General features: G+C 42.3%; 1 protein-coding gene across 1 annotated transcript; it reads right to left on the bottom strand.

The window, feature by feature from the left end:
- Nucleotides 1-4,057: 4,057 nt before the first annotated feature.
- Nucleotides 4,058-11,064, bottom strand: IL12B (interleukin 12B). Its single transcript, XM_009957163.2, has 6 exons — nt 10,983-11,064; nt 8,916-9,197; nt 7,680-7,797; nt 6,469-6,662; nt 5,494-5,639; nt 4,058-4,183 (listed from the first exon to the last, which is right to left on the bottom strand). Exons 1-6 carry the CDS (start codon nt 11,062-11,064, stop codon nt 4,058-4,060), a joined length of 948 nt encoding a protein of 315 aa, XP_009955465.1.
- Between the last annotated feature and the right edge of the window lie 2,187 nt (nt 11,065-13,251).

The following is a 13,251-nucleotide window of genomic DNA, read 5'->3' as shown; positions in this document are numbered from 1 at the left end:
AGAAAGCTGGAGGAGCTGCCCCTTCCCGGAGAATGGTGCCTCACCGAGTGAGACCGGGGTTCAGCAGAAGACCTATTAAGTGTCTATATGATTAATGACTCTCGTACTATTGGGGCCTCAGGAATAAATGTAGTTCTATCATTGTGTTATTTCAGAAGCCTTGATTTTGCAATCTAAAGTTGGGGGGGGGGGAAATTTGTACAGTGTGCAGCCTGATTGAGTCTTTGTATTGTGACATTTATAAGAAGGTTTCCAGATTATTTGCAGTGCAACAAGGAGAGGAATAAAAAGCAAAGTACAAGGATTAACTGACTCATCAACTATTATTTTCTTGACTGGATGGAATATGCTAGAAAATGATCTCCAGTGTACGGAGCCACTGTACTGAATATTTGTGCCGTGATATTCACAGCTTTTTATACAAACTAGAGAGTTCCTCGGAGATGGGAGCCTGTCTGACAATTTCTAGAGCAGATGTTCAGAGGCACTTGGATCCGTATAAGGCCCAGGAAGTGGATAATCAAGGACTGAAGCCAACTTTATGTCTTAGAGAGCAGCCATCTTCCTATTAACTTGATTTCTGCAGAAAAAGGGACAGTTTAAAGCTGTGCTTTGTTATTTTTCTGAAGAATCTTAGACAATGACTTTCCTCACTTCCAGCTCCTCCTTACCTCATGATCTATGCCAGAAAAAGTTCCTGTAGGGACGCTTCACTCACCTTATGGGATCATGGCACAGAAAGGCATATTCCTCCAAACGTAATAGATCAATATAGTCTTTGTCAGGATAACTGTAAATTTAGCCTGAGTATTTCTGAGAGTGAAAACTAGTCTGAATCAAAGTTAATGAGAGGTTTCAACGATAGATTTCAATGGTGCCAGGGTTTCAACCAGATATCTGAAGAAGAGGCAGGTCCTACTAATTCTGAACACTGTACCAAGACTGTTAGAGAGAAACCTCAAAGACCTCAATATACATGTCAGCCTGGTTTCAGTTGCAAACCTCCTGACCACAAAGCCCAGTGAACTTCAGTGTACCCTTAGACTGCAAAAGAAACAATCACTTCTTAGCCTGCAGAACAGGGTTTGGAAGAGACTGCTGACTAACAGCAGTTGTCCTGTACAGTTTCACAGGCAATGAGTTTGGTAGCATTAATCAGTAATATTACTTCCCACTACAGACATTGCCTCAGAAGTAGTGTACAGTGTGCTGGTAGGAAAGTGAAGAGTGATATTAACCATTCTTCTTAAAAGATCACAAGTAAACCATATTTTCTTGGTTTTAGATGTCTTTATTATTAGCTCCTTTGTAAAACAAGCACTGTAGACTTCATTTATAGCAGATATAAGATGCATACAGCTAATAGTAATAAATACGAACAGCACTTGTAGCTAGATTATCAACAGTTTTCTGAAATATCAGATACTTCCCACATTTCAATGTTTAAATATCTTAAATTACCACCCATTGCTAAGTCTGGAAACAAAGGAAGCATGGTCACAATGGAAGTCTTCAATTTCAGTGATTCTATATCGGGGATTAAGTCCTAAATCCTCAAAGATATTATAATGTATTTCGCCCTCCTGAAAGTCAGGACTTAGGTGGTTCAACACAAATGTACAGGCTTCAACACATGCTTCTGCTTCTTTCCAGACCTGGGGACTTACACGGTAAGCAGTTCAGAACCAGGACTTGAGGGTTTTTTTGTAAGGTTCTGTGAAGACACCTAGCACATGTTGCAGTAGTAGGGAAATTCTTTCGAGATTAACTATAAAAATCTGTATTCTAAAACTCTAACTTTAATTAGATGCTTAACATCTACATATAGAACCAGTTACCAACTGCTCTCTGAAATATCAGATACGCTGCAGTTAAACTTTTAAATACTCTAAGCTGCCTTGGTTTCAGTTGCAGATTCCTGACTACTTGTGCCCTGTGGTTTTGCCTGTGGCACAGCAGGTCGGAATTAATTTTATTGTCAGAAAACGCCGCTGCAGGAGCTGCAGTGGGTACCCAGGGGTCACTGAATAAAGGGCCTTTAATGATCATGGGCATGAAAGGAAGGGAGGTTTGTTTAGGAGGTGCTTTATCCAGCTACTGGCTCCCATTGCCTTTCATGTTGATGAGAGGTGGCAACAGGACTGTCTCAACCACGGCACCTCCAAGCTGCCTCCACGCCAGCCCTCCCGCGGCTCCCCCTGCAGCTGGGGGTGGGCCACAAGCGCAGGGCGCTGGGAGGGGTTGGCCTCTCAGCAACAGCCCTTGGCAGAGTTCACCCGCCGGGCATCACCCTGATGTAGGCGCAGGCAGCTGACAACATGCAGCAGCCAGCGCTGCCCGGGCTCTGAACTGGCAGTTCCGTGCTTCGCTAAACCCTCTGCCACCCGACTGGACGGTGAGGATGGCCCTGGTGTGTGACACGCAGCTGCCTCACGCAGCCGAGGCTTTCTGTGCTGGTGCATGGCAACAAAATAAATAAAAATAAATAAATAAATAATCAATAGTTAAATAATGGAACATTGAAGCAGTTCTTTCAGTAAGTTGCTTTCGAAATAAATTAACACGTGAAACAGTTTGAATAGCAACTGCCATCATCTGGCATTGCAAGTCATGTCAAGTAAATAAATAATAATAATAAAAAATAAATAAATAAATAAATGCAATACAGTAATAGGCAGAACTTACAATAATAGCTGTCAGCAATGTACCTAAATACTAAACATGTTAATATAACATGATGTATGCTAAAGGTGTTGCTCAAATACAGGGAATTTAAAAGAGCTGCCAAAATCAGGACTGTATTAATCTATTACAAATAAGGTATGGTACGGCTTCTTAACAATGTCAAACGCAGATTTTTCTTCTCATTATGCTCACATTCTTGTGGTAATTCATTCTTTGCATTCTTAAGGAGCATTGTGGCAATATCCTAGAATCTCTAACTGGTTATCTGTAAAATAAGAGAAAGGATATTTACATAAGAATTAGCTTTATTTTCCTCGGTCCTGGATCTTTAGTCCATTTCTCCATAAAGCTGTGCTGGTCTGAGCCATCTAGTGAAATACCGCCACCCAACTTCTCTAAAGGACCAGGACCACATGATGCAAGGCTTGGAAGTTCCTGTGTCTGATGGGGATTAGGGATTCAGCTTCAACTGATGAGTTTGGCACCTGTCCAGCTGTGGCCCTTTTGAAAATTTCCTTCGGTTCCCACTGGTATCTGTAAATGCCCCCGTACCGCATCCACGGCACAGTGGGACCTCATTTCAAGGGTTTCAACAGGGCTACAAGTTGACAGCTTTCAACAGTGTGACTCAGGAAACTCAGAGGTCAGAGAGATTTGCATCTACGTCTAATTGAAAAAACCAACCCGAAAATTACAAAAAGAAGAGAGGAAGAAGATTAAAAAATCTTCATAATTCTTTCTGGTGTTGATCTGAAGGAGGTTATTTCCATATTTAAAAACATGTTCTGACCTGGAAAGCGAGGCTGGGTGTCATTTAGAGCTGTCACAGAACACTAATCAATTCACAGAGTAAGAGAACAGCCATTCCTATGACTAGCAGAAGCTGCTAATAGCTTTTCTTTCTGACAGCAAATGCCTCCTCTCTCTCTCCCTCTCTCTTATTTTACTGGTAAAACTCGGCTGTATATGGATTATCTGCTGTATTCGGACGCTCAAAGTTGATTCATAAGCTATCAATGAACAGAAAGGATAAAAATCAGCATGGGTTACACTGGCAATGGACAAATGCACATGTATTTCTTAAAGACTATTTTATAATTGCCTATCCCACATCCATGAACATTGTTTCCTCTCTGATTTAAATGGATTCTAATTGTTTCCCCATTGATTTATTTTTTTAAGAGAATAATTTTTTAGATAGCCCTAACATTCACGTGTTTATTCTCTTACAGATGTTTCATGAAAAAATGTTCAGGAGACAAAAATGGTTATGAGGAAATGTTAAATAAAAGAGTGTTTAAGAAGCAGCAGTTCATAGACTCCTTCCTCTCCTAGGTAAGGAATCATCCCTGCTCCTCCAGTTCTTCAAGTCTTACCTGCAACGTGAAGACCACTCACTCCAGGACGAGTTGTAATAGCGATCCCTGGCCTGCACAGAGATCTTGTCTTTTGGCCCAGTCGTTGGAATCTGAATAGACTGCTCATCAGCATCATAGACCTACCAACAGGGCACAGCTCCATCAGCAGGTTGGAAAGGTCACAGACAATAAAGTGCCAGAGCGACTGCAGCAAGCACATCTGACTCACAAACCCCACTGGTAGTCTGTTGTTTCAAAGGCACCACCGATACCAAAGTCATGAAGACTTGTGAGAACTTGAGCCTCAGTAGAATCAAACTAAAAAGCCCGCTTTTCTCTGAAGTTAGTGTTGTAAAGCGATCCAAACCCCAAACTGAAACAGTCATTCAAACGAAGGGTATATTTGTTTATCTGGGTTTTTTCCTTTTTCTTCACCCAGAGTGGGAACCCTAAAAGACAGAAGTTGCTGCTTTTCAGTATCGTTGCAATTTGCACTGAGAACTCGTGGCTGATACAAGACGGGCTCTGTAGACTCTCCGGTTTCTCTACCGAAGGGATTGTGCAAGACAACGCTGCTAAAATCAAGGAGTCAGCACTAGGGGAAGGGCCCCATCTGCTGGTACAGGCTTGCTTAGTTTTTTCACACAGAAAAGGACATTCTCTAGTGTCTTTGGTTGAATGAGTTGACAAACTGGAGCGATCATTACATTTGTTTACTTTTCTGACTGCTGCACCAAAGAAGAGCAGCACTGCAGTTAAGGACCTGCACTGCGGTCAGCTGGTTTGTGTCTCTCTTTCCAGTACTGCTGTTGATTTCTTTGCCAGCCTAAACAAATGGCCATACTGCTGTCGTGTGCCCTTTGGTGTATCCATGAGCATTAGCAAAGGAAGCAAAACCATGTTGTGATTTAAAGCTAATACAGAGTAGCAATGTTTAGTTAACAATTAACTAATAACTGGAAAGTGAGTGGCAGACTGTGGTCTGCGCCATTGTCCCCAGAAATGCTACCAAATGAGTCACTGATTCCTTATTTGCCAATTCACCTCCAAAGAAAGTCTGAGCTACCCAGGTACAAACAACATACAAGGAAATAAGTGCAACAGATCCTAGACGTCTTGATTTGGAAATTGGGATTTTCCCATTAGGACCCACACAGCCTACTAATCAATTAGTAAATATTTTTCTCACAGCACAGCTATGCAATGCTGGGCACGGTTTTACCTCACCAGTTACACCAGGGTTGCATCCACCTCAGAGTGTGTCATTTGGATCTTACTGCTCATAGAACTGGGAAGGAGGTCTTTGTCTGCCAAGGCAGAATCTTGCCACTTTGGGTCTCAGCACCCTTTTTTTTTATTATTTTAGTCCATGATTCTTGCATACTAAGCTTACATTATTTATACCACCTGTTCAAGCAAGAAAACTATGTTTCAGATGTTGTATCTCTACCTGGCTTTTGCGTTTGTTTGTACTTTCAACTTTGATCCTGAAAGTCAAAGGGAAGTACGACTTTGGTGTGCTCCATGTTCTGGGATATGTCCAGGTCACCGTTCCATTTGTGGCTGCATACTGACATTGGGGTGGGTCGGGTTTTACTGCAAGAGAAAATACAGAAGGAATGAATTCACATTAGCATAATCATATCAGATGTTGGTGTACTAGTGTTGATAGTTTTATAGGGACCTGCTTTGAAAGCCTCCATGAGGTTAAGAGAGGAGTAGGCATGATGTGTAAGAACTGCCTTGTACGCTTCTTAAGGAAAATTAAGCACACTCCCAGAGTCTCTCTGGGTAAGGTCCTTCTTTTTTTTTTTTTTTTCTTGGAGGGTTGCAGAGGGCTCTGTTGGACACATTCCACCTCCATTGGAAGAGGAATATCTTCAACCCCTACTGACCATTAGGGCATTTAGCAAAACTTCTGTTTCTTTAGGATGCTGCTTCATATTCCTGTGCCCTGTGGCATCATGGTCACAGCTGGTCCTCTTATTTCCTGTCAGTTTCTACTAACCTGCCCTCTGCAAGAACAGATCAGGAGGGAAGCGTAAAATAGCGTCAACCATTATCTGAGTAAACCTGCAGTTCTCAGAGAAGAGCCTGCTGGGTTACTAGTTATTCTCTGACTTCTCCCACATACCCCAACCCGTGTTCATCTGATAGAGGAGGCTACAGAAACTTCTGGGACATGTGGGGGTGAGAGTGTTGGCAGTCACAAGCTAGGGAGATGTTGCTTCTTCACTTCCTCATCCTCCTCCAGACTGCTGCTATGATTTGTTTTCCCCTGTTCCTGTAACTGGGGGCTTCATACAGATTTACAGTAGAATAGGGCAGGGATTCCCAAGCTTGGTTTGATCAGCTACCGTTGTTAGTTCCACTATCAGCAGCAAGAATAAAGCTAAGAATTCATCATGATTCCTGGTCTACTCACTGATATCTCTGATGAAGAAGCTGCTAGTGTAGTTCTCATATTCCACATCGTCAATGACTTCCAGGAACATCTCAATTGGCTGGTGCTCTTCAGCAAATGGACAGTAGTTTTCTTTCTGGCACTGGGCTGCGTATTCAGTCACTGATTTATCAGTGTGAGCTACAGGGCTGCTGCAGGTGACGTCTCCTTGAGAGCTGGATACAGAACAGTACGGGAAATGGTGGTTTGTTCTGAGAATTTGTTTCCACAACGGTAACATGTAGTTGGTAAGGTAATGTTTTGGTGTTGCCTGTATCATTTTATGGCTGCTCTTCGACAGCTGCAGAAACAGTTCAGTGGGAGTTCTTACATTTTCAGTGCTGTGTTATACAGTACTGTAAAATCACGAAAGCCCCGCTGCCTTGGCAGAAGGAATTAGTGTTTAAAGCTAGAACAGGACATCTCATTTCTTGTTACCACTGTCCTATGACAAGATCTAGTATCTTACTTTGCTTCTTAGCCCTTTCTGAAACCTTGCTGGAAGAAACAAGGGAAGGTTAAAATGCATCCGTTGGGAAATAAATAACAAAAGCCACCTACTACCTGAGTCTGTTTCTATTTTTGCATTCAGCAAAATAAAACACTTTGCAGTTGTTTCTTTAACAAACTGAAGTGATCTTTGCTCAAACACTCCATGTTTTGGAGAAACCCCCAAGAGTAGTGGGAGGTAGGAAATCCCCATAAGGTTCCCCTCGTATTTCCCTCACAGGTTTCTGCAGTTTTCTTCAACAGAGACTTGTCAGTGGACATGTGGCTTTTGCAGTGGGTGCAGCCTCCCACTCCCTTAATTCCACTGGATCTGCTGTGAGCGGACTCAGTGCTCAGTATCATTGTTTCTGCTTTTGGCTCAACTTCCTCTCTCTCCTCTACATGAACCGTTTTGCTATTGCTTAAGTTGTTCTGTGGCTGTACTGTAGCAGCTGTAACAGTCCAGTGGGAGTTGTTGCATTTTCAAGCCTTTATTAATTTCTGAGCAACTTCCATGCCCTTATTAGTTAAGTTAGTCCTAGTGGTGGCTCAAAACATTTTACAGATGCTTAGACTCTGGAAGTGGGATTCCTCGCTTTCTGCGTGTCCTCAATAACCCAAAATCCAGGATCTCCTACAGAGAGTAACACAAAGGGCTGTTCCAGCCTTACTATAGGGTTGTTAAGGAAAGTACAAGCTTTTACCCTTTTAGACTTCTGATTGTGAACTTCACATTTGGACTCTCATTTTCTGTCATCCATGAACATGTGAAAATTCCAGAGTAGTTCTTTGCCTCGCACTTTAAGTATGTCCTGTTTGGGTCTAGATGGAAAAAGAAAGAAAACATGATTTATTTACTCTTTTTGCCAAAATAGTCAAAGCAGAGAGAAAACAGTAATTCAATAGACTCCCGTCTGCTTTGGCAGGCGGTGGGTACACAGGCAGACACAGCCTCATACTGCCCCTTGGCAGCCACTCCCGGTAAAAAGCCGTTTAACCACGGTTAGTGGCTGAAGGCTGGTTCACGTGGCACCACATTAACCACATCTACATGGTTAGTGACAGGAGCTGGAGCATAGCTAAGCTGTTGCAGATAGCTGTCAGTAGGAGATTTATATAGACAGATCCATTGTTCCTTTCACACAGAAACATTGCAGCTCTTCAGCTGGCAAGCCTCTGTACTTGTTACCCTGCGCAAGACAGCGCACGCTGTGAGCAGTGTCACGTCTTCACACACTGGGGCACTGGATGGGGAATGTCTCCAGCGTGAGAAGTGAACGAGGCCTCGGTATAGGCGCGTGGCTCTTTTCCTGCTGCCCAGCACTGCAGACTCTCAACAACTCTGTATGGTACCCTGGATGCAGCTGACTGGCAGACCTTGGAAAATCCTAAGTTCCTGGCACTAGAGTGAGGGACTGCAATGTGAGACATAGATGAGTGAGGCTCATGCAGAAAATGCAAAACATCACAGGCTTGTCCCAGTGAGTTAGTCGTGAATGGAGAAGCCCAAATGACAGCACTTAAAATCTAGGTCAGTCCCTGGTTCTGTCATATCATGTAGCCCTGGTTTTGCAAACCCTCTCCTGAGTGCTGGGTCTGTGAGAAGGAAGCAAAGCACCTCAATTGCTCTCCAACAGAAAAGCAGTGGTGTGGGATTGGTGTTATCCCGTATGTAATCATTCCTACCATCACTCCATCCAACAGGTCTAGAGACTCCTAAATTAACCCCATGACAACCAATTGCTATGCTGCTCATCAGCTGCACCACGCACAGACCCACAGAAGTAACCGTTCGCCTTTCACTGTCAGCAAGCATTTGAAGAGGACACATTTTACAGTCGGTATTTCTTATGCATTTCTCCAGAGAGCTCCCTGTGTTCCTCACAAAGCTCCAATGCACAAAGCTGAGCAAGACATAACACATCATCTTATGACCGTACCTTGAAAGCTTTTCAGAATTGACCTTATCATTTGCCCATTGGAGTCTATTTTAGTGATGAGGAAGAAATCATAGCTGACAATTTCATGGGTATCAGCTGTCAGACAGGTGTAGTTGCCAGCATCTGGGAACTCTTTTACTTCAGCAATCAGAGTCTTTCCAGTTCCTTTCAGTTCAGTGCCCTTTGTCCAGTACACTGGTAGTGCTTCATCAGATGTGTTACAGCTGAGCTCCACTCTTTTAGCTGGTGTCTCATCGTTCCACTCTGATTCTATGACGTACACTGGGCATTGCAGAGAAAGACGTGTTAGCAGCTACTCGTACTTAACAGTGCAAAGACTGAACTGAGCCCTTTTTTTCAGCTTTACTCTCCAGGAAAACTGCTAACAAATCTCTGGCTTTCTTGCCCAAGGCCTCACCATCACCTAGAAATCTTTACTACAGGAAGAGGTTCAACTTAGAAATTTGCAGTGTATCTAGAACCTGCTGATCAACGGGATGACATTCTAATGGAAGAAGTGATTTTTTTTTTTTTTCCATGTTCCCAGAGGATCTTACAGTGGTTCATAACCGTGGGAAGTACTCGGGTACTTTTGTTTTAAAGGCGAGGATGCCTGGACACCCTCAGCCCAGGTATTCCTCCTGCACACGGCCTGTGGCCTTTGCTCACAGAATGGCGTGTAAAACCACTCCATGCTGTGGTGCTTTGCTGTGGCGCAAGGCTATGACACTTTTCTCTCTTCAGCTTCAAAGGTCTGTGAGCGAGCAAGGGGAAGGAGGGGAGCTCTGGTTCGTATCTGCCTGTAGCTGATGCTTTTCTGTTCTCTGCAGGGAACAAGCTGTACTCCTGCCACCCCAGTCCCAATGGAGCAACTACAAAGAGACGAGGGATTGCTGAGCTACAGCAGAGCTAAGTGGACTCCAACAGGGAGATGTGGTCTTCTAAATGCCATCATGTAACTCTGAAGTGCCCTGCTGGTCTTTCCAAATTAGAAGACACATGACATAAGAAAATAACTTGGAACAATTCCATTAAAGAAACATTCTCTTGTGTCTTTGCCGTGGTTGGCTGAAGAACTTCACCTAAGCTTCTGTGTGGCAGCAGTTCTCAAATTTAACTGTCAGTGCTCAGCTACACTGCTGCTGTCACAGGCTCCCCAGCCATGTTCAGTGCCCTCAGAGACTTCTACACGCAGTAAGTGGCAAAAATTTGTTTCTTCGTGCGTTAACACCACCGCAAGCACTCAGCTCAGGAAATCAGAGTTCCAGTGAGCTCCAAGACCTTTCCACCACAGCATTTCACTATCAGAATGAGAGCTTTAAGACTTTATCACAAAGAAGAAACAGTAAGAAATACATTTCAAATGCTGAATCTAAAATGGCAGAAAACATGCAACTCTAGGAAGCTTGGAAGCTTGCCAAACTGCTTATGGATATTTGAAGCACAGTCAAGGTAAATTTTACAGACTTCAAACACAAAGATTATTCTCAATACTGACAAACATATTTGCAGTTTTCAGCACCATAGTATTGCCCAGGGAATATTTTATATATATATAGATTATCTGAATTTAGTCCAATTTTCTGGTATGTTATTCAGAAGATTTGTTCGCTTATTACTGAAACTGTATTTTTCTGAAAATGTATTTACATTTAAGTTATTTACCAGAAAAGCTGGATAAACTATTTCTAGGTTTTAGGTTTTACTGTGAATATTCTTTTTGACAATTAATTCTTCACTTGTTTGTGGGCTGTTACCTAAGTCACAAGATGCTGTTTCTGCTAACAAACTGCATGACTGAAACTTTTGAAACAAGAGAACAGGGAATAGGAAATAAGACAGTTTCTAATGCAAATATTCAGAATGGCTGTTGCATGACATTTTAGGACTTCTAAATATTTCTTCCATTAATACAATCGGTTGGCTAGTTATTCACAACAAATAAGAAGAACCTGGTCCTAAGATACTGTAGTTAACCAACTCTGTGCTTGTGGACACAAGTACAATTCTGAAATGCCCTTGTGCCCTACAGCCAGCTGTGGGTCTCAGTAAGTGAAGACTGCTTACCGTTTTCCCTCAGTTTCCACTGCGCTTCCAGAAGGGCAGCAAAGGAAAATAATGAAAGTAAGGCAAATAGTGGGTGAGACATCTGTAGGGAAAAAATAAATTACTAAGCTTCATTGAGGATTGTTGAGTGTGTACTGACATCGAGCCCAGTGCTGGACAGGATAATAAGAAGACAGAGTCAGTTCCAGTGAACTAAGAAATGTTCTCCCATTCTAAGAACTCTTAGACTACATAAAAATTGAATATCAGGTTTGTACTGGAGCTCAAGACAAGATTTTGGTCTGCTTGTTATTCACACCGCAAACCAGCTTAGAGAAGGAATCATGGAACTTAGAGGAAATGGTTGTGTGCATAGGTCTTACATGGTCAGGAGCTCAGAAGCATTCCCAGGTCCCTCAGTTAAATATTCCTCATGCAATAGAAGTCCTGCTGATGCCAGTGAGGCCAGTTGCATGAACAGGGCATTGGACTAAAGGATCAATGGACATTGAATTCCAGCAATACAAAGGTTATAAATATATTCCTTGGTTTAAGCATGTCAGTAGTCTTATTAAAACAAAGGATTGTGAATAAAATGAAGGACCTGCTGAAGTGTTTTGCTGGACTGTAGTCTCCGCCATCTCTGTGAGAACAAGTGACAGCAGTGTCAATAATGCAGTGTAGAGCTGGCGTCAATACTGGTACTTGCCTAACTGGTACTTGTTCTAGTAGCCACCTGAGGTTGCACAGCCTAATTTTGCAAGCAATTTCAGGCAAAATTCCTACTGGATTCAATGCCACAGCTATATTTGCAGAAATGGCTGGATATATATATCATTGTTGCTGTGTTCATTTGAGACCCACACACATATCTCACTTGAGATTATATAAGTACATAGCTCTATATACAATATATAAATGTATATCTGTCCTGAATTAAAAATACAGCTAGAGTTCTTCATGAAACACAAAACATGTTTGACATACTGCAGTAACTACCAGGTGCATAAAAAACTTTAATGACAGTTATTTAGACACATGTTCAGACCTTTTTCAACTGGAGATTAAGCCAAATTAGTAAGAGTGTGACTTAGAAAAAGAGATTGGTGAATACATCTTTCAAAGTCTATTCTGACTACAGTGGGAGTATGAATGCACATGAAAAACATAAAATTAAGTGGTTTGGGGTTTTTTCCTCCCAAACCATTTTTTTTTTCAGTGAAAGGGGAGTAGTCCTCCTGTTTTCTTTTCATGTGCTATGAAACATTTTCATCTGGGTTTATGGAGGAAGAGTATGTGTGTATTCCTATGTTCTGTTATTAGCAGTCCTTAATCTCGGTCAGAAGTCAGCTATCCCCGGACCCACATCAAGGAAGCATGCCCTCTGATTTTGTACACTGCACAGCACAGCTATTAATGGGACCAGAAGCACCAAGTACAGTATCTGGAGAGAGCATCTAGGGGAGGAACGAGCTCACATTGCACCTGTACTCAGAGAGCGGCACAAGCCTCAGCGAAAAGCCAGACCCTATCAGGCAGCCTATCAGCAGTATCCTGCTTCATTAAAGGGCAAACATTCTTAGCTCCTGATGATTTTCTACTGCACGCAGCATTTCCTGTAATTTGTGAAAGAAAAATACATTTTGCCACTTTCTGAAAGATGCTCATTTCTTTCATCGTAACAAGGCATTCATCACTACGCCTCACAAAACCAGTATCTGAAATATCAACTAAAACTTGGAGGAGAAGGGTGTAAAACATGCCTTCTTTTCCACATCAACCTCTCATTAAAATTGAAACCTTGAAAACAGAAAAGTTTCTCCTGGTATTAGGGAGAAGCTTCGCGATTCAGGTTTTTGATGAAAAAAGTTAACAATTTTCATGGAAAATTATTCCATTTTTGAGACGAGGGAGAACACCCCCTTGCCCTCATCTCAAAATGTCATTGAAAAATTAATCAGAAATAAACTTAGTTTCTAAACATCACTAATGAGTGCAGTTGCCTGAGCACTTCATAGAGGAGGAGAGTGCACCAATGTCATGAGCTGCTGTAAATCAGTACAGATCCCTTCACTGAGAATCACACAGTAATTTCTGTCAGAAAAGACCTCTGGATGCCGCCTGGACTAGCCCCAGCTCAAGGCCGGGCCAAGTCAATGGTATTACTTTTTTTTTTAAAGCAGAGAACAGTCTGACCATAAATACATACTTGTCAATGCACACACCCCAGCAACATGAATATTGGTAAGAGATAAAAGATTATTACCTTGTAACAGCAGCTGTTCTGTTA

The sequence above is a fragment of the Leptosomus discolor genome, chromosome 10 (assembly GCF_034619465.1).
Source record: "Leptosomus discolor isolate bLepDis1 chromosome 10, bLepDis1.hap2, whole genome shotgun sequence".
Classification (NCBI taxonomy): domain Eukaryota; kingdom Metazoa; phylum Chordata; class Aves; order Leptosomiformes; family Leptosomidae; genus Leptosomus; species Leptosomus discolor.
The sequence above is the reverse complement of the archived record's forward strand: the minus strand, read 5'-3'. Positions and strand labels throughout refer to the sequence as shown.

Coding starts and splice junctions, on each gene's coding strand:
- IL12B (XM_009957163.2), bottom strand. CDS start 11,064: ATGTCTCACCCACTATTTGCCTTACTTTCATTATTTTCCTTTGCTGCC. Junction 6,663..7,679: donor ACAATCAGAAGTCTAAAAGG/GTAAAAGCTTGT, acceptor TTCTGTATCCAG/CTCTCAAGGAGACGTCACCT. Junction 4,184..5,493: donor CAAACAAACGCAAAAGCCAG/GTAGAGATACAA, acceptor CCCTGTTGGTAG/GTCTATGATGCTGATGAGCA.